The sequence below is a fragment of the Hippopotamus amphibius genome, chromosome 4, assembly GCF_030028045.1.
Source record: "Hippopotamus amphibius kiboko isolate mHipAmp2 chromosome 4, mHipAmp2.hap2, whole genome shotgun sequence".
NCBI lineage: Eukaryota > Metazoa > Chordata > Mammalia > Artiodactyla > Hippopotamidae > Hippopotamus > Hippopotamus amphibius.
Window position 1 is genome coordinate 23,021,671 of NC_080189.1, and position 26,553 is coordinate 23,048,223.

Below are 26,553 nucleotides of genomic sequence, written 5' to 3' on the forward strand. Positions count from 1 at the left end.
TGGTACAGCGGGTCCTGGGCACAGGCATGCCCAGTTGATGCCCACTGTGCCATCAGGGCTGCTGGCTGCATGGCCCCTGGGCTCAGCCTTCTTGCCTCTGCCCTGAGCCGTCTCACCTGCCAACCTTCTTATTCCTTTGCTGAAAGCTCTCAACAGCTGCATTACTGATGTGTACCCAGCCACAGGGCTGCCTCTTCTAATCACCTGTCCAGAGCCCTTGCTCCGCCGTTGTTAATCTGCGGCTCAGGCACCATGTTGGACGTGACCCGCGCCTAGAGTTCTGACCACCACTGATCCCCGCTTTCCATTAACTGGTCCAACGTCTGTCTTCATTCACAGGTTGGGTGGAAAGGGGCACTTGTTATTTCCCCCTGCGTTCTTCCCTGTCTGTAAAACCCTGCACTCTGTGTCCTGCAGGGGCCAATTCATGGGAACCCACAATCCATTCCTTTAGCAATAACAATTACAAAATCTGGCCCTTGCAAATGAATGTTTTGCATTCTGCCTCAGACTTACCCAAGCCCTCCAGCTGACCTCTTGTTCTTGGGGGTACCTGCCATCCCCTAAAGGCAGGGCAAACAGACCCACTATCCCTGCTCCCCACTGATGGGGGAAGGCAAATGGTACAAGGAAGCCTCATTTGTATCTCATAACCTCTTTTGTATCTCATAACCTCTTCCTCATTTGTATCTCATAACCTCTTCCTGAGATAAAGTGCTTTCTTGGTAAATGGCCTTGCCTGGACTAACTTCTCAGTGCATGACAACCATGATGGTTCTGGTGAGGAGGAAGAAGAGGACTTCTCTCTGGATGTGCAGTGCTTTGCTGTACTGGCTCTGACTGGCTGCGACTCTGCTCCCAAGACCAAGAGAGCCTGTGAGGGTGCCCAGGAAGAGCAGGTCATAAACCTGCTTGTTCACTTTCGTTAACAGGGTAAGAGGAATCTTCTGAATAGAGGACTCTGAAATGTGCGTCTACTCCCTACCCAGCATGGGAAATGAAGCAGGAAGAGGAGGAGGCTGCCTGTCTGTACCCACCTCTCGCTCAAGGTGCCAGAAACGCCGCCACTGGAGATCCACTCCTTCACATCAAACACTGTCCCCTCCAGGGTCATCTTAAAATGTAAGTACCAAACAGACAATGTGTATGTTAGTAGCTTCAGGGAGTGTGTTATCTGTTCTGGGCCCCCAGAAGATTGCAAGAGGAGAAAAGGGAAGGCCTGCTAGTCCCCCCCGCCCTCTTGGATACCTAGGGGAGTGAAGAGGCATTTCCCAGGCCCCTGTCCCCTCCTCAGTGCTGAGCCCAAAGGGGTGGTAGCCAGCGCCAGAAGCCACCAAGCCTCTTCAAACTTGTTTTTATTTCCTAAGAAGTCAGGGCAGGCGTGGGGAGGGATCCATAGCTTGGGTTTCAGGATGAGCCCAGGTCTTGGGAAAGAAGACAAACCCTCTGGCTCTGCCCTCAGCAGTGCTGTCAGTAGGGATGATTCAGCGTGTGCTCCATGATGGTCCGAACGGCCATCCACGTCTCCTGGGCTGTGGGGATAATCTGTGTGGCCGGCAGCAGGAAGCCATATTGCCCCGTGTCACGGAGCTCGAAGCTGAATGAGTACTTGATGCCACTGTCATAGGCCCAGTCAACAGTGATCCCGCTGGCCACATCTGGATATAAAAGGGCAAAGAAATGGCCCCCAAAAGAAGAACAGGGTGTGGTCACAAGGTACAGAGGCATCCTGAGAGGACAGTGGGCCCTGGGGGCCAAATCCCCACCCATCCCAGACCACACCCAGCTTCCTGACCCAGGCTTCACCTGGGCCACACCCTGCTCACCCTGCCCATTCTCTGCCCTGGCAAAAAGAAAGCTCCTTGAGGCCACCAGACTTAGGATATTTACCCTCAAGGAACATTGCAGTACGCCAGGCATTGGCAGCTATGCACTAATTAATGCTGCAAAGAAACGGGTGTCTGTGTCCGGGTACCACTATTCCCCCTTCTATTCAGATATGGAAATCAGCTCTGGCCCAGCCCAGCTAGATCTATGGCAGAACCCTGTGGCCAACCAGGGCTGCCCGTCAGCAGAGCTTGCTCCTGCCTGCCCCTAGGTGGATGTGGCCCCTGGAACAGAAGCAGCCAGGGGAAGGCTCACTCACAGAGGGTGTTGCTGATGCTGCCATAAACGTACTTGAGCCCATGAACCGCATGCAGGGCCTGCGCTGCATTCTTGGCAAGACTGTGCTGCAAAATTCAATCCAGAGAGTGAGAGGCGGGGCTCCCCACAGCCCCACACCCTCACCAGCTGTGGAGGAGCAGGGACTTCAGAGTCTTGGAAGCTGAATCTGTAGATGGCTCTTGTAAGAAGGAAGCACAGCATCTCCAATTTTGAAACTGATCCCATGTGAGTACAAGCCCCCCAACCCCCCACTCTCTACCATGGGGCCAGCTGGGAGTCTGCTGGATGCCTCCCCCAAGCCCTAAGCAGCCAATCTCACCAACTCCTCCTGGTGTGAAACAGGTTCCAGAGAGTGGCCATAGGGGTACATGAGCATCTGAGAGTAGCTGTGGATGGAGATCAGAGCCTTGATGTTTCCGTGGGACGTGATGAAGTCCACAATAGCAGCCACTTCTGGCTCTGACTGAGGGGAGGGCCCATGATAAGTCTCTGAGCAGGGGTTATGGTTAGAACCATTTCCTGGAAGTAGAATAAAAGCACCCAAAGTGTTCAAATTCCCAGGCTTGGGAAAGACACTTAGTGCTCACAAAATATCCTGGATTCCTCTGCATTTCCTAGCCTCCTTTGCAGTTTGGTTGAGGTCATGTGACTACGTTTGACCAATGAGAATGTGAGCAGTAATGACGTGTCACTTCTAGTTCAAGGCTAAGAGCAAGTGTGACTTCTCAACACTCTCTTCTGTTTGTGTGCTTGAAACAAAAAACTAAATGGAGAAGGAATTGGTCTGAAAAATAAATTTTTGTTGTGTTAAGTCACTGAGATTTAGAGGGATATTTGTTACTGCCGCATACCCTAGTCTAATACATCAGAGGGGTGTTGCCACACCATGACTCAGCAACCCTACAGCCCTGTAGGGAGCTCCCTTGGCTGGTCCTTTGGTTAAGTCCTGACTGTGGTTCCATTAGAAAGGCAGGCCTGCCTCAACAGTTGCCACTAGGTCACCAGCCTGGCTTCCCCTATGAGCAGTGACCCCTTTGAGCTGACCTTTCTCTGTTGACCCTCCTCTGCCATGGGAAAGGCGTGAGTCAGTTGAGTGTTAGTGTCTGCTCAAGCTTTGCCACAGCTATGGCCCAAGAGCACCATGGACTTGGAGGAAAAGAGAGACTAGATCACTATAGTTGCCCAAGACTGGTCTGGGAACCACACATGCAAAGAGTCTTTGAAAATTCTTCTTGGGGACCTAATTTGGAGAGAGGGCAAAGAGCAGCTGTGCTTCTATTTTGTCCACAAATTTAATTTGTTCCCATCTCTTACTAGATTCTTTGCTCCCCATCTCTTTTCTTCCTCTTCTGTTTTCCTCCCTTCCCCAAGGGCCATGTCGTGGAGGGCTACACTGGGCTGGTCAAGCTTTGTGGGTTAGGAACACAACTGGAAAGAGCATCACAGGTCCTGCTCTCACTCCTCCTCCCTGAAACGACTGCACAGAAGCCCAGTCAAAGGCCAGGAATTGCCCCAACTTTGGAAGCCTCCTGAGGATGCCAGAGCACCCCACTTGACCCTCAGAGCAGTGAGCTGGCTGAAGATCTGGAAGGCTTGCCCACAGACCAGTTCAAACGATGCTCTAGGACTGCCGCAAACAGGTCCTTCCCAAGGGTGCAGGTGAGGGCGGCACGGGTGGGAGGGATGATCTACAGATTACTCAGCATGCAGCAATTAAATTAAGGCAATAATAAAACCATAAACAAAATCTTCCTGCCTGAGTCCCTAACCAGACACTCGCTACTTCTGGCCACAGGCAGGCCCAGAGGCAATTTTGTCACCTGGGAGCGCATCCCCTATTGGTCTGCCTGTCCTCACCTAGGGTGAGGACTGACCCTGGTTAGAAGGGGATGTGCCTACAGGGAACGAGGGGGTAGGAGCAGCCTCACAGGCTGGAGTTGGCCCGGCTAAGAGTGGCCCTGTTTGTTGTGTCTGCTGGGAGCTTCTGCACCTGCTACACTTGATAAATGACAACCAGCAACAGATGAGCAGAGTGGGGGAGGCTGTAAGCTTTGCCTGCGTCTGCAGCCCACGCACAGAAAGCAGTCCCCCTGCCAACGACCAGGTGGCTCTGCCCAAATATGGAGAAACACTTCAGGCCATTAGTTCTGGTTTGAGCTAAGCAGAATAAACTAATCTTCCCCTGACCAAATGGGAATTAGCTGCCTGCCTCTCTCTGACTTTCACAGTCAAAGTCCTCTGAGCCTGCCTGTTTCACAAGTACCTGCTAGTGGATTCATTAGCTATTTATTTTTCCTTCTCTAAAAATGTAATTTGTAGCAAGGGGAGCTTGCTGGAAGGACATGGTAAATTATTAAAAGCAGTTATCTTTGGGCAGTGGGATTATGGGAGCTTTTTGTCCCCTCTGGGCTTTTTTTTCCTTCCCAGCATCTTTTTTTTTTTTTTTTTACATTGTATATATATATGCTGATTCTTTTTTTCCTGTGGTGAAACTCACAAAAGTTATTTTCTTTAAGAGGTAATTTGTCTTTCTTCTAGCCAATCTATCTCAGGGTACATGGGCACTCACTTCAGCCAGTTCAAAGGGGCCCACATGGATGACCTCTTGGAACAAACGTCTGGTTATTTGGAGGCAGAAACACCTGATTTTACATGGTTGTGTTCCCTTACACAAGTAGTTACAAACACAGCCCCAGACTCTTAGGCAACCCCTACACTGTGGGCTGGTGGCCTCACTCTGCATACTCAGAGCTGTCCTTATCTGTCAATGAGAACAGACGCAAAGAAAGCAGATTTTCAAAGCAATGGGCATCCAGATCTAGAATGTTCTATCTTGTTGGCTTGGCCACCCATCAGCAGATCTGCTTTTCAACAGCATGGCATTGCGTCCCATGGAGCCAAACCCTGATCCCCCAGTATAGTGTGGGAGCCACATCTGGGGGCCGAGGGCTGTACACATACAACCCTCTGCTTTGGAGACTGTCCTGGTTAGACCCAGCACCCCAGCCATCAAATTGCTGCATTCCCAGGGTCCACATACTCATCTCTGGGCTCTCTGGAAGGCTCCGTTTCCCCATCTAGTCCCTATGCCCTTCACATGGCAAGGGAGATAATCAGGAAGAACACCATGGGAACGCAGGAGGAAGCTGCCCACTCCTACCTTGAACCATACAGCCCTGCAGATAAACAACAGTCCAACAGCCCAGGGTCACAGAGTAACTGGGTCAAAAATAAAACCCAGGCTCGAGTCAGTGTTCATGATAAAGAACTAGCTTATTCTATATTTGAACCTTTGTTCTGGCCTCCCCAGAGTGCAAACTTCGGGTCACAGCTCTCAGGGAATGAGTCTGGAGGCATTTTCTTGTGACACTCCCTCCAAGGAAGGGCTAGAGATATTTGTGGGGCACCACAAATTCTGGGTTTTGAACAACGAACAAGACTACTTTGAACCTCCTTTACCCTTTCTCTGCCATATGTAGGATCTGACCCTTGCAATTTGTCTCCACTCAAGGAGCTATTTCCCATGAAGGCTTAGCATACATATACCTTTAACAGACATATGCAACCTCTCCCCATATCTCATGGCCAGTCCTAGGCATGTGGCGGCCTGTCCCCGGCCATGACTCACTGGCATTAGCTAACTGCTTTGCCTCCCCAGTTATGAGTCAACATAATCTGACAGTGTGGGAGACGTGCCAAGGACCAAGTCCTCCACAGCCCTGCCCCCCGGCACAGCAGACTGCGGTACCTCCAAAGCCTGACTTCCAGTTCCTGTTAAGATCCACACCAATGCAGAAGATTCCAGGTCTGCTGGACTTGTTCTTCCGCCACAAGCGGTTCTGAAAAAGCGCAGGGCAGGTGACCTCATTCACTGGACCCATTCCTGGGTGGGAGCCTCTGACATCCTGGTCTAAGAGGGGGGGTCTGGTGGGACAGGGAGGAGCAAAAGGAAGGAATCTCTAGGGCAGGATGGGTCTGACATGGGGCTAGGCCAAGGCCGCAGATCAGATGCTTTGTGGTTAAAGCTGGGGTATGGAGAGAGGCCTAAGCATAGCCAGTCCACAGTGGCCTTCCCTGGGCAGCAAGAGGGAGGTTGAAGGGCAAGAGCTGCAGCTACAGTACCTGAGCAGCCTGCCTGCTCAGTGAGACTCTGCAAGGAGCCCCCGAGGGGGCTGCCCCCAGGGAACCTCAGCCAAGCATGAAGCCACAGTGACCTTTCCTCCATTCCCCAAGGGCTGACCCCTGATCCTTGACCCCCTCCCTCTCAGGTGTTCTCACCATGCTGTGGGTATAAGCAAACCCATCAGGGTTGGAGACAATCTCCATGAAGATGTCCATGGCATTCAGTATGTCTGTCACGATGCGGTCTTTGCCATATTCACTGACAATCTGCAAGAAAGGGCAGAGTGGGTACAGGGTGAGGGACAGGAGGCCCTGCTGGGCTCTCCTCCGAAGTAGAGCAGGACACTTGTACAGCCAGTGGCTGCAGGCAGGGGTGGCATCAGGTCATCAGGTTCGTCCTTGTGCAGAACCAAAGGCTAGATTTTAAATGACTAGAGGCATAGAATAGATGGGGGCTCTGTGCTACAAAAGGCCAGAGCACATGGTGGCTGTTCCATAGGGCAGGAGGGTAGAGAGCACCCTGAGTTAGACGAACCAAGTTTTCAACTGGAGGTGCCCTTAAATAGTTGAAAAGCACTGCCCCCACCCCCCAGCCCCCATGGTCCGTGCTGACCTTCCCGGCAGTCCAGATGCCGGTGGCATGGGTGATCCACTCCCGGGAGTGGATTCCAGTGTCGATCCAGACGGCCGGGCGCTGAGAACCTCCAGTGCTGAACTGGGGAAAAGGACCAGGCCCCGAACAAGTTTGAACCAAACAGCTACAGGGCTGTCCCTAGACTGCCTGGAAGGAGGCCCCAGATATATCCTCACTGCCTGGGGTGGCCCCATGTTCTTGAGAGGCATGCTGTATGTGCAGGTACCTGTGCATGAGCCCATGGAAAGTGTACACATGTGGGGTGCCTGGAGACATGGTGATGTTCTTAGAGAGCAAAGTGATCCAGCCAGGAACACAGAATTTCCCAGGTCTGCAAGTATTTTAGACTAGTGATTCTCAAACTTTCAAGGGCACATGAATCCTCCAGGGATGTTAGTAAAATGCAGATTCTGATTCAGTAGATCTGGAAAGCGGGGGTGAGGTTGGGAGTTTCTAACAAGCTCCCAGGAATGCTGCTGCTGCTGGTCCAAGGACCACACTGAGTAGCAAGGTCTTAGACAACAGTGAAGAGAGAATACAGACAGCCCTTAAGGGAAATCAACGCAGGAGCAAGTGAAGTCAAGTCCCAAGTTAGATGAGACCACTTGACCCTTCAGAAGAGTCCCCCAGGGCATCGTTGAGGACAACAGCACCTATCTTCTCCAAGAGCTGGATGTCAAATGCCCTGTGTGGTCCATACTCCTGCGAACCCTTTAGGGCACACACAAAGAACCATTTTCCAGTAGGATTCACACTACCACCCATCCTGCCTCCTTCATGGCCAAGGGCACTGCTGCTGCCAAGTTTATTCGAACTCTGTTTCCAGTGGCCCCTGTGAAGGCCTGGAAGGTTTCCTCGCAGACTCAGACCTATCTGTGGGGCTGCCTGAGCCAGATGACCTCAGTTATTTGTAAATGAGGCCTCTGTGTACCTCTCTTCCTATTTAACAGATGAAGCAACTAAGGTAACAGGAAGAATGCTGACTCACCCACATTCACATCCCAAGTCCAAGGGGAAGAATGCCATTTTGCAGTTCCATCTCCTTAGCAACCCTCCCACCAGATTCCTGACCCAGGACGTGCCAGGTCATTGCACTGCCACCTGTCCACACCTACAAGGGTGGGTCCCTGAACACCATCATCCCAAAACTTGTGGGTCATCTCAGGACAGGAGTGTACACATCTCTCTTCCTAAAACTCCCACCCAGCCACAACCCCATATGAGCTCAGCTTTATGCCAGAGGCACTCACTGTACAGTCTAGTGGTCAACACTGCTAGCTTTTACCTTCAGAACCACAATGGACCGATTTTCAAAGCTGTGGCCAATCTGAATTTTTGAGACAATATCTGAATGTTCAGTTACAAAGTTGTCGATCCAGGTATATATCTGAAAGGAAGGAGTTTCTCAGATGGACAGTGAAGCAGGGAGAGGGCAAACCCCAGCATTTCTCTGAATATTCTCCTTCTCCATCCCACCCTCTTTAATGCTTTCCCACCTCCCTTGAGAATCTAAAAGAACCACAAAAATCAAAGACTACCTCCAGGTCTGAGGCAGGAACTATGGTTAGCCTGGATTCCCAGGCTTTTCCCCTCCTGCAGAGCTAACCCTTTGCCTGGAAGAACAGCATGTGCTGTGCTTACTCAGTCCCCCAGGGTTGGCCTGCAAGGCTTTCTCTGGTTGGAAGTTTCTCTTGCTTCCTTTTTATTGGCCCCTTCAATCCATTTGACAGATCTCACAGTCCTTGCAGTGTTGTTTCAGTCATCCTGACTCTTTTAGATTCTAAGCCTCTTGAAGGCAGAATTATTTATCTCTGACATCAATAAATACTGATGAAATATATCTAATTTATTCTCTTATTCTTCCAACATATAATTAAGTTAACATCTATATAAAAGAAAATGGATTCGTGAAATGGGGGCCGATGATAATAATAGATGGACAATATCAACAACGTCATCCTTTACATAGAAATAGGGTGTGTGCCTGGAATTTCTTTCTGGACTGGGTCTCAATGCTCTCCTTGCATATTCTTCCTTTATAAACAAGTTATGCCTGCCCTCTATGGCTATAACTCTGATCATAAATTTTCTCCAACTGAAGGAAACTCTGTTTTATTCCTCAAAATGGCTCTCTGATGCGCCTAGCTTCCTGTGTCTCTGTGCTCTAGTGCCCACAGCTGGGGCCACTTAACACAGGAATGGCTGTGCACAGGTGAGACCCCGGACCCCCAGCCGGAGTGTTCGTGTGAAGGCGCCCACTACCCTCCTCTGCTCTGGCCACTGATGGGTACCTGCCTTAGTGGTCCCCCTAGTACACCCACGACTCTGGTCCCATACCTGCTGTCGGCTGTACTGTTGAACCACAGTCCCCTCTGTCTGAATCCTGGCTCCTGGACCTCTTTGAGCTGACTATCTACCAAACAGACCTTCGCCAGTGTCTGCTCTGCACTCCCCAAGCGTCAGCTCACAGTTTCCTGTAGACCCCAGAGTCCTGAGTGTGGAGACCCTGAGGGCCCAAGAGGACAACAGAGTCCAGAGCCTGACCTGGCAGACCCACCTCCTCCAGGGTGTGATAAGAGGAGTAACTGAAGCTACTGGTGCTGCGCTCCAGCCGGCGGGATTTTGCCATGGCTTCTCTCTCCTCATCCAGCAGCACCTAGGAGGCAGGAGCACATGTTGGAAGGGAAGAGGAGGCTGGATCAGGCATGCCTCTTCTGAGCCCTCCCTCAGCTGACTGCACAAAGACAGCACTGACACAGGAGAATGAGCCACCATGAGTGTAAGCTGCGCAATAGGAGGAGATGCCAGGTTGCTGGGTGATTTTTGTGCTTGGCAAGCTGGCATTCATGCCATCATTTCCTAAATGAGCACAGGACAAGGAATCTGAAGAACCTGGTTCTGAGTCTGTCCCTACCACTAACTTGCTGTGGACTCTTTTTTTAATTAAATTTATTAAATTAATTAATTAATTAATTTGGCTGTGTTGGGTCTTCATTGCTGCACGTGGGCTTTCTCTAGTTGTGGCGAGTGGGGGCTACTCTTCTTTGCAGTGCACAGGCTTCTCGTTGCGGTGGCTTCTCTTGTTGTGAAGCACAGGCTCTAGGTGTGCGGGCTTCAGTAGATGCAGCATGCAGGCACAGTAGTTGTGGCTTGCAGGCTCTAGAGCACAGGCTCAGTAGTTGTGGTGCACAGGCTTAGTTGCTCCACGGCATGTGGGATCTTCCCACACCAGGGATCAAACCTGTGTCCCTTGCATTGGCAGGCGGATTCTTAACCACTGTGCCACCAGGGAAGTCCCTTGCTGTGGAATCTTGACCTTAGTTTCTTCAGCTTGAAAATTGGGACTTGCCTTGCCCATCTCAATAGCATAAAATGTAAGAACAGATATAAAGGTGTCTTGGAAAAGACACTCATGGGCTACTGCCAACACTGCTTTTGCCCTCTGTGAACACTCTGTTGAGCCAAAGCCCAAGCTGAACTATGCACTCGGACCCCTGGGGGAGCAGAGGGCTCCCCTGACCCACAACATGCACTCCACCCCAGGAAGTAGCCCGGACAGTTGATGTGCAAGCCATTAGAAAAGCCAGTCCAAATCATTCTAATGTGCCAACAGTCTTTCACTCACCATTTCAACCTTCTCTTAAACACAAGTACAGGTGAGCCAAAGCAATATCCTTCCTTGAGTGGCAGTTTGGAGTTGGCACTTAATCCTCACGTGGTACTTCCCACAGAGAGGGCAGTACAGTGCCTGGGTTGAACTGCCCTCCCACGTCATTGACCTAGGGCATTTTTCCCAGCTTGGGACTCAGTGAGGTGGGAAGTGCCCTTCACCCTAAGCTCACACCCTTACATTGGCACCCAGGAATTGAAGCACTCCAGGACTCAGTGCTGACTGTGCAACATGCGAGGTGCCTGGGCCCCTTTGCCACAAGGCTGCTGGGAAAGCAGAAGCCCTCAGCCCAGAGTCACCCTGGTTTGCAGCTGTGGGTCACAAGTAGATCCTGGTAATGGCTTGCTTCAGGCCAGAGTCTTTTAGTTTAACCAAGCATCTTTATACTCAGCATCTCGGTTGATCTGGTCAGATGACCTGATGACAGGGCAAGAATTAACTATTCATGTTTTAGAGATAAAGCAAATTAGAGATGTAAAGGGACTTAATAGCAAAGCTAACAAGGTGAGATAAAAAAAAGCCAGATATCCTAGTTTCTAAGCATTATGTTCCTTAAGGCCAGCTAGCTATCAAAACTAAAGGCTAATAAGAATCACACACACACACACACACAAATACACATCTATATGTATGTGTGTGTATGTGTGTACATAGAGAGAGAGAGAAAGAGTAAGCACATGTATAAAATATTAACAACAATTGAAAAGTCCATCATAATATTCTTGTAATTTAAAAGTGCTTTAAATAATGAAAAGGCATTAGCCCAAGCATAGGAAACAAGACAGTAAAACACCAAAAAAGTACCAAAATGCCAACACGCCTGTTAGGATAGAAAGATTATAATTTTAAGCAATTTTTCCTTTTCTCTATTTTTACATTTTGGCAACATGCTCATACCACTTCAATACGTAAAATCTTCTAAACGAATAAATAATACTAAAACAAAGACAAAACACCCTAACGGCTAAAAATAAAGTAGCAGCGTGGAGTCTTCAGTCCCAGGGCTGGAAGAGAGCCCCTCCCCACCCCCCACCTGCTGCAGCCGAGGCCACTACCAGATGACACACTCACCCCACTGCCTTTGTCAGTTTGCTCACAACCCTCAAGTTCACGGATTTTAAAACGGGAGTGGAAATCAATGTTTCGGGCTCATTTCGTTTTCTTTTTGAGCACCAACCACACGCTAGGTATTTGCAACTGCAATGTTTTCTAGCTGAACTGGCTGGGCTGGGGACATTCCCATTTGGGCAAAGCTGGGATTGCTGGCTTAGTTAGAGATGGCTGGAGGAGCCCTGATCCTCACTGGCACAAGCACCGTCCCAGGAAGCTCTAACAAAGGGAATTTGTCTTCTTCCCAGAAAATCAACGGAAATCTCAGCAGCCCCCATGACCGATGTGTGCCCGTCACTGTGGGCCGGGCATGACCAGCTGCGGTGAGCAGCTGCAGAGGACAGAGCAGGTCGGGCCAATGCACCCGGGATCAGGGCGGTCTGGGCCCCACGCTGGCCCCACCACTGTAACGTTAAAGGGCCCAAACGTTTAATTTCCTGGGGACGGAGGTGGTGGGTGAACGTGTAGGAGAGGGAAGAGAAATTGGGAAGATGGGACCAGAGGACCCAGGTCTTTCCACACAGCCCGAGGACACCCACAGGAAGAGAGTTCCCACCAGGCTGTCCTTTCTTCCACACAACAGCTTGGAGGCAAATGGGAACTCAGCACCAAACTGCAAATGACTTTCCAGACACCCTCGCAGCCTTGTGAATGGATGTGACACCCGCTTACAAATTGGGAATGCTCAGCCCTGGCAGCTGGGCCCTCAGTTCCAGGAAGAGTCATCTACCCCCCGGCCTGAAAAACACGCAGATGTTTGCTCCCCCCACAGGGCTGCGGGAAGGGGACGGGAGAACTAAGAAGGCAGACTTGCCACAGGCTTGCCTCATTACAGCCCTGTCAGGCTTCTCAGAGGAAAAAAGACTCAGAAGTAAGCCATTTGCTTATGGAAGCCATAACCTGACAAGGAAAGTAATACCTTGGTGTAAATTAATTTATGGCAGGAGTAAGGAAGGATGGGGACACCTCCGAGATGGGGGAGTGGGAGGGCAGGGCCGAGGGCTCCAAAGGTGAAGAGGGCGCCTCAAGGGAATCTGCTCACTCCAACCACAGACGTAAACTGGACGCAGCTCACGGACACCGTGTGTGGAGGGGAGGAGATGGGCTCTGACGCCCGCTCTGTGAGGACGGCAGGCACCTCTCCTCATGCATCCCTGGCCTCCCCTTGCAGGCCTAACGCTTGTAGTGGCAGCTGGTAGCAGTTACAGTCCATGCCTATGTCGGGATGGGGCGGGGGAGGGTACAGATCCGGGGTCGTTAGGATGGACCCCTCAGAATTCAACACCCAGCCGGGTTTCACTGTCCAAAAGGCAAAGTTAACATGCCACGTGAACAACAACGACACCCGCTGAGGAGGCAGACGGCGCAGGTATAAAGGGTCCAGGGCCTGAGGCCAGGCTCTTTCCGATTAAATCCTGATGTTGTCACTAACTTGGGCAGATGACTAAATTCTCTGTGCCTCAGTCTCCTAAATTACGAATTTCTCTGTACCCTCATAAAAGGGGGGTCATGTTATCATGTACTTTCACACCTAAAGTGCTCTTGTGAGGATTAGAAGGGTAAATACATGTAAAATGCTTAGCGCATTAGACACCCAGGTGGAGATGCCAAGTAGATGGTCAGATACGTCAGTCTGGAGTTCAGGTCAGATACATGAGTCTGGCTAGAGCTATAAATATGGGCGTATTCGGGAGGTTGAAGGTATTCAATGCCATGATCCTGGATGAGGGGATAGAGAGGGCGAAGGACAGAGCTGGGAAACAGGAAAACAGCGTGCAAAGGAGCAGTAAGATGGGACAACCTAGGGGAGTGCAGCGTCCCGGAAGCCAGAAGAAGAGACGTGTTCCAGAGAGGAGAGAGTGACCCGTCCGGCTGAGAGATGAAAGGACGATGCCCACTCAGACCTGACTGTGGAGCTGGACCTAGAAGCTGTGTGTGGCACTGTCGAAGGCAGTTAGGGTGAGGTGAGGGGTGGGCAGTCCACCCGGGGAGAGGGATGGAGATGGCAAGTACAGTCAGTATTTCCAGGAGTTTTGCTCTGTGAGGAAGAGCAGAAATGGGCTGATAGCTGGAGGTGGGGGAAGGGATCAAGAAGGACCTTTTTAAGATAAAAGAAATAACTCTATGGTTGCATGTTAATGGGAATGATCCGGGAGAGAGGGGAAAATTGGCGAAGCAGTATTTACACTAAATGGTATTTTGCTCTGGAGCGTGCTCGGAGCATGGGTGATTTTTGTTTTCTCCTTTGTGCTTTCCTCTATTTTCCAAATTATCTACCATGAATATTTATTAATTTTGTAATCAGAAAAAAGCCATTAAAATCCACCAAGCTGATTGTTCAAGTGAAGCTTTTCCATGGTGACTCATCCCAGGGAAAAAAAAAAAAAAAAAAAAAAACCAAAGGGCTGTAAAGAATGAGGAGGTGAAGAAAAATTAAATGCAAATAGAGCTCATTCCGAATCAGATAATTTCTTGCCTGGCCCACTGCAACTTCCTCACCACCCTCCTGCCTGGCAGTCTCTCCCTGCTCCTGTCCCCAACTCAACATTGTCGCTGTCAAAGGGAGTTTTCTTAAAATGCAAATCCAATCATGTCAGAGCCCTCCGACCACGGCTCCCCCACGGTTTTCGGGATTTTATCTTGACCTTTTCACCTGGTGGAGGATGCCCTTTGTGCTCTGCTCTGGCCTCATCGCCAATCATGGGCTCTTTCCCCTCCCCGGCCCCCCTCTCCTGCTCTTCAGCCGCACCGTAATTACCGCCTTCTCGGAGCCTCAGAGCGACGTGCAGTGCCTCTTGTACTCGCTCCCATAGCAACCTGCTCCACTCCATCAGTGCATCATCCACTCCATTGTAATCACTGATTTACTCCCCTCCACTCACCCACCCCCACAGCACTCCAGCTCCCCTGGATACAGGGACTAGATTTTTTTTTTTACCTTTGTTTTTCCAGTGCCTTGCCCAATACCCAGCACGCAGTAGGTATCTCTGTATCTGTGGGTGGAATGAATGAGCCCACCTCTTCTGTTTCAAGCATCCCTCTAATCACATAGTAGGAGGCAGTGCGGGAGGGGGGGCACTTCCCTTCCTCAAAAATCTCCAGTGCCTCTGGCCAAAGTGAAAGCTGGCACCAAGGTTTTTCACACTTTCAGCCTGGTACTAACAAGCAAGCACACCCTCTCCTCTTTCCTCTCCTTCTCACATCCATTAAGTCAACGAACATTTACTAATCCCCGACTAAGTGGCAGGCCCTGTGGTAGGTGCTCGGGTATAAAGACAGATAAGGCAAATGATTCTGCACCTTGAGAGGCTCAGGGGAAGGGGCTCTGGAGACAAAGGCCAACATGTTAGTCAGGTCTCTCTCTGGGCATGCTTTTCCTGAACCTGTCAATAACACAACTCGTTCGGCACACATTGTTGAGGGCCCACCCTGCAGGAAACGCTAAGCGAAATACTGGGATGAGAAGATCCAGAAGACGGAAAGCAATCAGGCCTGTGCGTCAATAACTAAAACATGAGACCAGAGGCCAACGACCTGAGTGGTGCAAAGCCCTTCCCTCCTGTTAGCGCCTCTGAGCTTCCCTCCTCCTGGACACCTTCCCCCATCATCACCACAAATCAACTCAACACAGCAGCCCCCTCCCAGCCCCAGCTCCCTGCAAGCCAAAATGTGATCTCAAGTATGACAACCAGAGCTTGATGCGTTGCAGACAGAGCAAGTTGCTGGTGAAAATCCTGCCTGGCTGGGTTAGGGCCCAGAGTCCAGGGCATTTTACTGAGAGAGAGTGAAAATCTCCCCCTTTCCCCTGCCGGCGAAGGGAATCCAGGGCTGGGGATGACAGGAGAGGACAGCTCCAGAGGGTCCAGTGAAGAGGGGAGACTCACAGGTGCCTCTGGGGTCATTCCTGATGTGCAAAATTCAACAGAAAATTTTTAGAGACCTCTTCATATCTGTTTGCCAAATGCTGCGGGGTCTCCAGGGCAGGGCAGAAGCGGGGAAATGCAAACTTCAAAATGCAAGCACGGGCAAAAAATGAGAATTGAGCACTAATTCTTCTGATGTGGTAGCCTCTCTTGTCTGTGGAAATTTCCCCATTTTTGTTGGGGGGGTATTTAATTAGAGAAAGAGCCTACTCCCACATGTTGAGCAGGAAACAAATGTGCCTGAGGAGGAAGAAAGATCTTTGAATGGACCACAGTGCCCCAGCCCTGTGCCCATATGGGAAGGAATGTACCTAATGTGTTTATCCCCTGGCAGGCAGTGTCAAGTGTGTGCGCTCCGGGGACTGTGTGTTCCCACACTCAGATCCCTTAGGGGAGATTAGCCGCAGCACAACATGGCTGAGCAGGAACCTATGTGGATACAAGTCTACAGGTACACAACAGCATCTGTAGAGGGATGCAGCCAGAGAGGTCTAACCCAGTGATGCCCAAAAGAATCATTTTAGGAAAGATGCTCCTTGGAATATACTTGAAGACAGACCAATTAAAATAGAATTTCATGATGCTCAGAAAAGACGCTGTAAGGTGCAGCAACAAGTGAGGGTGGGGAGAATGGGGTGCCTGGGATGAAGTCTCCTCTCGGCCTCCCCAAGGGCAGGCCTGCAGCCACTTCTCCCAAAGCTGTTTCTCTGGGGGAATCCTGCCTGGGAGAGGTGCCCAGTACTGAGAGCCCTGCAGTGGAGGTGGCAGGAGGGAAACCACAGCAGGGCTCACACTTGGCTTCTCTCACCCCTTTCCTGCTTCTCTGGAGTGAAGGAAGTCCCTGCTATTGAATGGCTGAGACACAACAGGGACAGGAGGGAGCAGTCAGAAAAGCAAAGGGAACCATCCAGGAGAGCCGCCTCCCTCCCCACGGTGCCTAGAGAAGACCTGAGCTATTTCCTCCCGTCTCCCTTCTCCCCGGTTTCCTACTTTGCCATGAACTACAAATTCCTCCATAAGAGGACTCCACAAGTAATCTTTAAAACACAATAAACTAGTGAATATAACAAAAGAGAAGCAAACTCACAGATACAGAGAACAAACTAGTGGTTACCAGTGGGGGGAGGAAGGGCAACATAAGGGCTGGGGAGTGGAAGGTACAAAATACTGGGTGTAAGATAGGCTCAAGGATGTAGGTACAACACGAGGAATACAGCCAATATTTTGTAATAACTGTAAATGGAAAGTAACCTTTAAAATTGCATAATTTTTTTTTAAATTTTTCAATTAAGGAAAAAAGGGGGGGTACTGCCCTGGTTGTGCGGTGGTTGAGAATCCACCTGCCAGTGCAGGGGACACGGGTCCGATCCCTGGTCCAGGAGGATCCCACATGCTGTGGAGTAAATAAGCCTGTGCGCCACAACTACTGAGCCTGTACTCTAGAGCCCGTGAGCCACAACTACTGAGCCTGCGTGCCGCAACTATTGAAGCCCATGTGCCTAGAGTCCGTGCTCCACAACAGGAGAAGCCACCGCAATGAGAAGCCTGCGCACTGCAATGAAGAGTAGACCCTGCTTGCCGCAACTAGAGAAAAGCCCACGTGCAGCAACAAAGACCCAATGCGGACAGTAAATAAATAGGACTCCACAAGCTACCCTGCCATTACCACGCTATGAGTTATGAACTCTGTCTTAGATTTAAATTTTGAGAAGTGTGAGGTTTCATTCCTTGCATGGTAGGGCCACAAAAATGCAGATGAAACTCCAGAAAGAACGTTTCCATTTTAGCCCTGGGTGTTTTTTCTCCATGTTGGGTCCAAACCAGAATGGGATGTGAAGGTGAGATCCCAGCTGCAGCGCTGGGGCAGGATCTCACCTGGATGTCCTTTATCATGATGCTGTAAACAAGGCCATGAGACTCCAGATACGCTTTGATGTCTTTCAGTTCAGAGAAAGGAACCCTCATATCCACAGGGAGGCTGGGCCTGGCTGGGCCACGCCAGAAGTCCACCTTTATCACAAAGGAGAAAAAATGGGCACGTTTATCACACAATCTTGTAGGCACCCTGGAGAGCCCGATGATCTTCTCTTATAGAGTTGAAAGGGCCCCAGTTCCAAAAAGAAACCCGTAAGGCTGAGCAGAAAGACAGGGACAAACAAAACCCACAAGTCACTGAGTTTCCTTCCCTAATGTTAAGAACCTTCATTTCCCAACCTCACTCACACACATGTAACTTCACCAGGATCCAAAGAGCGCAAAATTGTTTCTAAAAGTGAGACGGCTCATTATCTGGGACGTTAACGTGGACAAGAACCCTGGTGAGAAGAGGGAGACATCACTGCCCCCAAACGCCGAAGGCATAGGAGAGGCCTGATCTGGATCCCTGTGCCGTCCAGCTGCCATGTCTATTCTTCAGTTTGTAAAATGGAGAGAATTATCATAAAGTGTCCTGAGTCCTGGTTGATAGGGGCACTCAAACAAATAGGAATGTGGGTTTTGGGCCGCATCCAGAAATGTCTGGTTGTTACAACAGCCCTCAAACAAAACCCTTCTATTATTGAAGAAAACATGTTCCATTGTGGAATACTTGCAGAGGACAAACGTCCTCAGAAACCAGTGCTCACGCTGACAGGGATGACCCCAAATAAAAGACAGGTTTGCCAAGCCAAGCTGCTTCAGTCGGAAAACAGGTGTGTCCAGTCTGCATGCTGCACGGCATCCCCCCCCGAGACACATGTACCACTCGTGTGACCTGAGGACATTCCAGCCATTTGCAGAGCATCCCCCCTATAGGACAGAGGGGAAAGCCAGGAAGGGCCACCCAGCCTTCTGAGTGTTCCCAACCTCTCCTGAAGAGAAGTCACATTGGATTTTCCCAGTGTTGTGATCTCTCGAAGACGCACCCAGAGGGCAGGTTTGGGGTGGGGGGGGGAGCAGGTCAGGGAGCCGAAGGTGCAGGCCGCTGTGAGGGAGGAGAGAACTCGTCCCCATGCCCTGCGGAGTCCTCACCTTCTGCGGCTTCAGGCCCTCCAGATCCCTGAGCAGTGAAAGCTGCTTCTCAGTTTTAGCCAGGACTCGAAGAACCTGGTCACTGGAAAGACACAGGGGGGCAGAGGGTGCTGCTCAAAGGAATTCCTGGAAGACGGTGCTGCTTGAAGGAGGCAGGGTGGCAAAGAGGCCAGGCTGCAGGGACCTGGCAGGATAGCTGGGAGGCTAGAGGACCCCTGAGCAGAAGGACTTGTAGCCCTGGGAAGCACAAAAGTCCTTTAGCCTGGGGCCAGTCTTTAGCCTGGGTCTCTCCAGCCCCAAAGACAGACCACCCAGGGAACTAAATAAAGCCTGTCAGTGCTGCTGATGAACTCAATGCCGAGACAGGGGAAACAGGGTGGGAAAGGAATGTGGGGGATGGTGGAGGGAGGGAGAACAAAAGGAATAAAGGAGAGAAAGGAATAGATACAGGGAGTCTGGGGCCCCACGTGCTCTTCATACAAGGGCCCAAGGCCATGTCTGCCCCGACCCCCATGCCCTTTCCTGCTTTCTCCCAAGAGCTGGAGGACATGGAAGAGATCAATCTCACCCTACCTCATAGAGGAAAGCTGAGCTCCTTCCCATCCCACTGGAGGGAGTGGGAGGCAGTGTAACTGAGCAGCCTATAGCGTGACCTCTGGGGTCGGAGCCTGGGATGGTGATGGCTCCCTCCCTAAGCAGCTCTGATACCCTGGATGATGAACCTCCTCTCTAAGCTTGTGTCTCTTCTTCTCTACTATGGAGATACTATGGTGTGGTTACCTTGCGGGGTCTTTGGGAGGCTGAGAAATCATGTCTGTAGAGGGTATATAATACTCATTTTTACTCAAAGGAGGACAATACTACACCCATACGTTAGGAGTACATAGTCTTTTGGGGGCTGTAACTTTTTTAAGAATCGGAGAAAAGTTACGAACAATTCCTCCAGGAAAAAAGTAGATACACAAAAAATTTTACATATGATTTCAGGGGATTCTTAGAGCCCTGAAAGCTTACCCTTGGACCCCAGACTAAGAACTCTAGATTTGGGGAGGGACAAATAATACAGCTGTGTGTCCTGCCCTCGCACAACAAAATTGGGAGATGATGGAGCTGGAAGTGGGTTCGATATGGGAACTGAAATCCTGAATCCCTCCACCTTGACCAGGTTCCACTGGACCACCTGGTCACCTGGCTCCCAGCAAGCCTCCCTCCCACTAAGCAGAAGCCACTCACCCTGTGAAATTCATTTGGCCCAAAGCTACTGCCAGGATAAAGCTGCAGACCAGGAGGGATTGCCTGTCCACAGGGGACAGCCTGCGGCCCACGCTTCCTCCGGGGAAGCCCTGCATGCTTCTTCCTCCAGGCGAGCTTCAGGGGTTTTCCTCTCGCACAGGCATCGCCCGGCCTCAGGACAGCAGAGCACCTAAAGGCCGGCAGGCCCGGCCCAAGAATGTGTATTAGACTCTCTCTGGGGAGACCCTGCATGGGATTCCCACACACTGGATCTTGGAGAGCTGGGGCGCCCCTCCCCACTTCTAGGCGAGTCCTCTCCTGAGAAGGGGAGAGCAGGGAGGGAAAGAGGAAGACGAGGCCTTAAGCGGTTTTCCTCCCCAGAGGTTTGCTGGGCCAGCTTCTCAGGAACATCGAATCCTCCATCTCCGGAGAAAGATGAGAGAAGCCACTCCTTTCCTCCCTCCTCCTAATCTTTTCTTTGTGCTTCTTCTCCCTCCCCATCCACTCACACATCTCCTCCTTGCACACGAGGGTGTGGACATCGTTGAAACAACGCCCGGGTTTAGACACAGAGCCGGGTGCTCACTTCCTGTCTAAAAGATCTGGGACAATTGACCTCATCTCTCTAAGTCTCAATTTACCCGTCAGTCAAATGGGGTTAATAATATCTCCCCTCCCTACCTCACAGGGCTTTTGGGGGGTATTAGATGAGACAATTTGGGTGAATTGGCTTGGCAAAGCCTGCAAAATAGAATGTCTTATTATCTCAAAGCATTGGCTCTTAGTCACAGCTGCATCTTAGGTCAGGCCTCCAGTTGCAGTGGAGAGAAGGGGATGCCAGGCTGGGTAGTGCATTTTCTGCTATCCGCGAAGGTCACTGCAGTCACTATGCAGTTCTCAGCAGAGAAAAGAGTCAACTTCTCAGTGCTGCTGAAGCCCCACACAGCCCCCTTATGGTGTGGGAACAGGCGGAATAAAGCAGAGGCCAGCACGCAAAGCAGTCATATCAGGAGAAAGTGAAAGATGATGCCTGAATAGTACATGATGAATCTAACAGAAAATCCGCAGGAGGTGGAGGGAAGGCAGAGACTAAATCCAACAAAGTTGTTCAGCAGAGGATGTCAACAAAAGGCCACTTAACTGTCACCGGCGATTCTCAGAAGCCCCCCTCCCCATCCACGCTTTCCCAGAATGGCCAATTAACTGGCCATGTGTGCAGAGAGAGGAGCTCTTTTACTGAGAGAATGCCCTGCTCCCACACCCCGCCGGACCTACTCCATTATCTCATAGTTCAGCTGTTCAGACATGCCAAACTCTCCTAGAACCCTGGCTTTGGGAACTCTCAGACTGAAACATTAGCAAAAGGTTTAAGGACCTAGAAAAGAAAGCAGTTAGGCTTTCTACCCAAGTAACATTCAGCTTCAGTAGAAATAGGAATAAAAGAATGTACTAGTAAACAATAGCTCAGGAATTTAAAAGAAAAATAAGTGGGATGGTGCTAGTCACCCAAAGTACCCAGCATCTTCTTGTTCAAAAGCATCATTGTAAGTCACTAATAATAAGACAAGCCCTGCACTTGGTTTAGGGGTGGGGAGAGAGAGAAAGACTGAGAGCAAGAGCAGAAGAGACTGAGGAGCGGTTAAGAATTCTTGAGAATTCCAAGGCAGCACTTCCAATAGAACTGGCTGTGATAATGGAGATGTTCCATGTCTGCAGTATCCAATAGGAGAGCCACCAGTGGCTAGTGGGACTGAGGAATTTTAAATTTTATTTAATTTTAGTTAATTTAAATAATTTAAAATGCAACTTTTGGCTAATGACTGCCGTATGAGACAGCATAGTTCTATGGGAATTGACCAGTCCTAAGTACTGCCTCCAAGGCTGGATCTGAAGCAGAGACACACAGCTGTGTTTAAACTAATATCTAATATTGGCTCACTCAAAATTATAGTCATTAATTAACTTTTATTTTTAGACATTAATGTCTAATTAAGTAGATATTATTTACTCAATAAATGTTTACTAAATGCCTACTATGGGCCAAACACTTGCTAAGGTGTGGGAATAAAACAGAGCAATACAGACCTGGCTCTTAGATTTCTAATGGGGTAAGTAGACAATTAATTTAAAGAGCATACAAATAAGTGTGCAAATATAGCTGATATATGTGCTACAAGGGGAAGGTACAACTTGCCAGGAGGACAGGTAACATGGACTCCATATAAACTGAAGAGGCAGGGAGAGTTAACCTAAAGAAGTTGTTAGAAGGACATTCATCTCCTGCAGGTGAGTGGGCAATCCTGCCCAAATGAAATAACTAAAATGCTACATAAAATATTGTTAATAATTTTTCTAAATGCCTCACTGGGTTGGCATGAAAGTTAGAGTCTGCAGATCCCCAAAAGAAGTAAAAGCAAGACACCCAAGAAGTAAGCAAACTTTTCCCCTGAAGAGTAGAGGTCTCTCAACTCTAGACTTCTTGATCTTCCTCCTAGAAGAATATACCTTGGATCTAGCATCATTTTCCTCCTGCTTGAAGTATATATTCAAATTTTTCTTTTAGTGAAGCTCTCTGTTTTTATCTGTTTGAAAATTCTTTATTTGCTTTCTTTCTTGAAAGAGTCTCCCTGGGTATAATTCTAGGTTGATTATTGTTTTCCTTTCAGCACACTGAAAACATTATCCCACCATCTTCTGGCTTCCACTTTTGCTGTTAAAAGGCAATCAGTCTATTTACTGTTCTTTAGCATGTGACCTTGTCTTTGATTGCTTGGAAGATCTGTGTCTTTGATGTTCTGCCGTTTTATCTTCATGTATTCTTCAGATACAACATAAGGTGTCTAAGTATAAATTTCTTTTGGTTTATCCTGCTTGAGATTGGATTCCTATACTTGAGGACAGCTCTCTTTCCACTATTCTCACAAACTTCTCAGTCATTTTACTTTTTAACATTGGCTTCTTCCAATCTCTTTATTACCTTCTGTTATTTTGATTAGGTATATGTTAGGTGCTCTCATTCTATCCTCCAAGACTCTTAGTCATTCTGTTATATTTCTATTTCATTGTCTCTCTGGGCTACAGTCTGGATAACTTACTTGTATTGAATATTGTTTCTTTAGTCCAGTTAACTGATTCTTTCATCAGCTGAGTTTAATCTGTAATTTAATCAATCTGCTAAATTTTAAGTTTCAACTTATACAGTTTATCGATTCTGAAACAACTTTTTTCTCAGATTTTAACACCCCTGAAATCCAGAAGCGTTTTATAATCAGTGGCATCTTGAATGATAATTGACAGTGTTTTTGATGGAACATAAAATTATGGTGCATCTTACGATCAATCTTGTTTTATAGTCAACACAATATGGTATTCCTTTTTCATTTTTTGGAAATTCTATTTGATTCTTTTCGAGCCCAAATGACTTGAATTTCTTACCTATTTTAGAACTTCTTGTATGTTTTTTTAAACTTATAAAACTTAGTAATTTTATATTCTGTGTCAGATAACTGCAATATCTGAAGACTTTGCAAGTCTATTTTTACTGCAGGTTATTTCTGCCGATTCTGATTCCTGGTGCATTGTTTTCTTGTGCCATTTATCTGTGAGCCAATCATTTTCTTTGGACCTTAGAGGCCTAGATTGAAGTTGAGTTCCTCCAGAGGGGATTTGCATTTACTTTTATGAGGGGGCACCACCAACCTGAAACCACTCTAAATTAAATTATTTGCTTGAGTTATTTTGGACTACATAGTTAGCATATATTTAGACCACAGACTCACGTAGGGGCTTACTTATGGTTATGAATTCTCAGGAGATATTTTCCTCTGGATCATTTAACATCAGGATTTTAAATCCTGCACAATAACAGCAGATTATTGGCAAGTTAGTAATCAGAGTTAGTGTTTCAAGTTCCTAGAACTGTTGGAAGAAAGGATAGGTAGTGATAATTTTCTAGACTTAGGTTAAGTATGCATGTTCAAGTTGCTAGAGTAATAACTTCCAAATAGGTAGAAAGGGTATAGATAAAATGAAAAACAGGGAGAAAAATAAATCAAGATGAGAAAGGAAGGTGGGGAAAAAGGGGGGTGTTAAAAGTAGGACAAATAGAAAGAACATAAAAAGAAGAAACTTACCTAAATATATTTTCAGTCGTACTAAACGTAGATGGTTTTAACTCTCCAGTACAAGACAAAAATTATTACAATAAATTCTTTTTTAACCTAGCTATATGTATTCTCAAGAGCTATGCTTAAAGCATAAGAACAAAGAGGAACTAAAAGTCAAAGATGGAAAAAAGATATGCCAGGTAAATGTTAACCAAAAGAAAATATCTGTAGCTTTATTAATATAAGATAAAATAAACTTCAAGGCAAAAGGCATTATCAGAAATAAGAGGGTCACTACATAACAATACTACTTTCAATTTCCCAAGAATTTTTAACACATAAAAATATCCAGGAATAGTTCTAACAAATAATGTGCAATCCTTCCTGGAGACAATTATAAAACTTTACAGAAAAATGCTAAATTTCTAAATAAATCTGAAGATATACTTTATTCTAAGATAAGAAAATTCAATGTTATAAAATTACCCATTCTCCCCAAATATATTTAGAGACTCAATATAATTCCAATCAAAAACCCAACAGCCTACCCAACTTCATAAGCTGATATAAATGTATATGAAAAAATAAAGGTCCTAAGAAGAGTCAAGACAATCCTGAAGAATAAAGTAGAACTTTCTATATCAGACATTGAAACATATTATAAAACCATAGTAATTGAAATGGTACAGTATTGGCACAAACAAATAGAACATAACACAGAAACAAACCCAAGCATATTTTGAAACTTCATATTTTGCAGACTTTGCACAGCACATCATTGTGGAACAGAAAGACTATTCAATAAATGTTGCTGAGACAACTGTAGCTCTATATGGGGGAAATAGAATTAAATCTCAATCATACCACATAAAAAAATCAATTCCAGGTAGATAAAATACTTTAAATGTAAAAAGCAAAACTATAACACCCTCAGAAGACAACATAGAGAATATTTTATGACATTGGGATAGGCAATAATTTTTCTAAATAACATGTGAAAGGCAAAAAAAAAAAAAAACTATAAAGTTTTCTATAAAGGGAAAAAATGGATAAAATCAACCAGGTTATAATCAAGAACTTCTCAACAGAGAGTAAAAAGTAAGCCTCAACTGGAGAGGACATACTTGTAACACATAAAACTGGAAAACAATATCCATGATATATAAAGAACATCTGTGAATCATTTCTTAAGGGCAAAGAACAGAAAAATCCATTTCATAAAACAGGACTCACAAATGATCTATAAACACGTGAAAATTATCATTAGTAATCAGGGAAAAGAAAATTTAAACCACAATGAAATTACCATATCATACCACCAAATTGTCACAAGTTAAATGTTAGTCAACACCAAGAGTTGGCAAGGATGGGGGCAATAGCACCGCTCATCCACTCCTGGTGGTGCTCTAAATTGGTGAAATCACTTCAGAAAACACTTGTTACCTAGTGAAATTGCACATCCTACACCCTAACGAATCTACTCCCAGCTACATGCTCTGAAGAAGCTCTTGTGCATGTGCAGCAAGATATATGTCCAAGACTGGATTTCTAAAATGGAGATGTAGTTGTAACACAGCAGAGCAAAGAAAATGAACCAACTACAACTACGTGCATCCAGCACACGAACCTCAAAACCATAATGTTTAATGAAAGAAGCCAGACTGGGACATGGACTGTATGTTTCCATTTATATACATTCACAAACAGGTAAGACTGAACAATATATTGTCTAGGAATATGTGCACAGCTGATAATTATAAGGAAGAGAAAGGAAATTATTAGTGTGGGTTTGTGGTTTCATCTGGGGAAGGGAAGGGAGTGTAAGGAGGAGCACCTGCAGGCTCCTAAGGTGTGTTTGTTCTTGGTAAGCTGAGTGGTGGGTAAAAGAGAGTTAATTTTATTTTTAACGGGCTATGAAAGTTTTACACAGGCTCTTGTATGTATGATATACTTCACAATAAAACATATTTTAAAGGAAATACGGGAAAGCTACATTCTTATTTTTCATAGTGATCAATAGAAAAGGCCTAAAACTGAAAAAAAGCAAGAGGTAGCAATATACACACCGTATCTAGGTTTATGGATGTGAATGTCAAGGCTAAAAGAATTCAATTTGGTTGTTGCTGGAGAGCAAGACATGGGAAGAAGGAATGGGAGCAGAACTTGGCTGCTCTTTATAACAAGACTTGTAGAACTATTTGGCTCTTTAAACAATATGCTGTATAATTAAATAAAAGTGAAGTTTAGAAAGTGGCATTTGATGCCTAGAATAGTCAAATGCGTAGAGACAGAAAGTAGAGTGGTGGTTCCTGGGAGTTGGTGGGGGAAAGGGGTGGGGGTTAGTGTCTAATGGGTACAGAGTTTCAACCGCGGAAGATGAAAAGTTCTGGAAATGGATGGTGCTGATGGTTGTACAACAATGAGAATGTACTCAGTGCTATTAAACTAAGCACTTAAAAATGATTAAAGTGGTAAATTTTATGTTATATATATTTTACTACACAAAAAATTAAAGCTTAAAAAAAAAGAGTGGAATTTGAGATAAGTTAGGCAAAGTATGAAGGAGTTAACTGTCCAAGG

The 26,553-nt window shown here is 47.5% G+C and overlaps 1 protein-coding gene and 1 long non-coding RNA gene across 3 annotated transcripts in view; one reads left to right on the forward strand and one right to left on the reverse strand.

Moving 5' to 3' along the window:
- CPA5 (carboxypeptidase A5) overlaps positions 1-19,983 on the reverse strand; it is a 29,182-nt gene extending 9,199 nt beyond the window's left edge. Inside the window, exons 1-12 of one of the 2 annotated variants that reach the window (XM_057733480.1) lie at positions 19,868-19,983; positions 18,635-18,716; positions 17,501-17,635; positions 9,480-9,578; positions 8,208-8,309; positions 6,902-7,003; positions 6,445-6,555; positions 5,915-6,005; positions 2,486-2,685; positions 2,147-2,231; positions 1,444-1,658; positions 1,038-1,114 (exon numbers count right to left, since the gene is read on the reverse strand). In XM_057733480.1, the coding sequence (XP_057589463.1) occupies positions 1,471-1,658; positions 2,147-2,231; positions 2,486-2,685; positions 5,915-6,005; positions 6,445-6,555; positions 6,902-7,003; positions 8,208-8,309; positions 9,480-9,578; positions 17,501-17,635; positions 18,635-18,716; positions 19,868-19,983 (1,311 nt within the window). In that variant the 3' untranslated portion in view covers positions 1,038-1,114; positions 1,444-1,470. The remainder of the gene's footprint in view (positions 1-1,037; positions 1,115-1,443; positions 1,659-2,146; positions 2,232-2,485; positions 2,686-5,914; positions 6,006-6,444; positions 6,556-6,901; positions 7,004-8,207; positions 8,310-9,479; positions 9,579-17,500; positions 17,636-18,634; positions 18,717-19,867) is intronic. The other variant, XM_057733479.1, reaches the window with a different exon arrangement.
- Positions 968-4,083, forward strand: LOC130852448 (uncharacterized). Its single transcript, XR_009053354.1, has 3 exons — positions 968-1,122; positions 2,099-2,391; positions 3,538-4,083. It is a non-coding gene; the product is annotated as an uncharacterized LOC130852448 (long non-coding RNA).
- Positions 19,984-26,553: the final 6,570 nt, after the last annotated feature.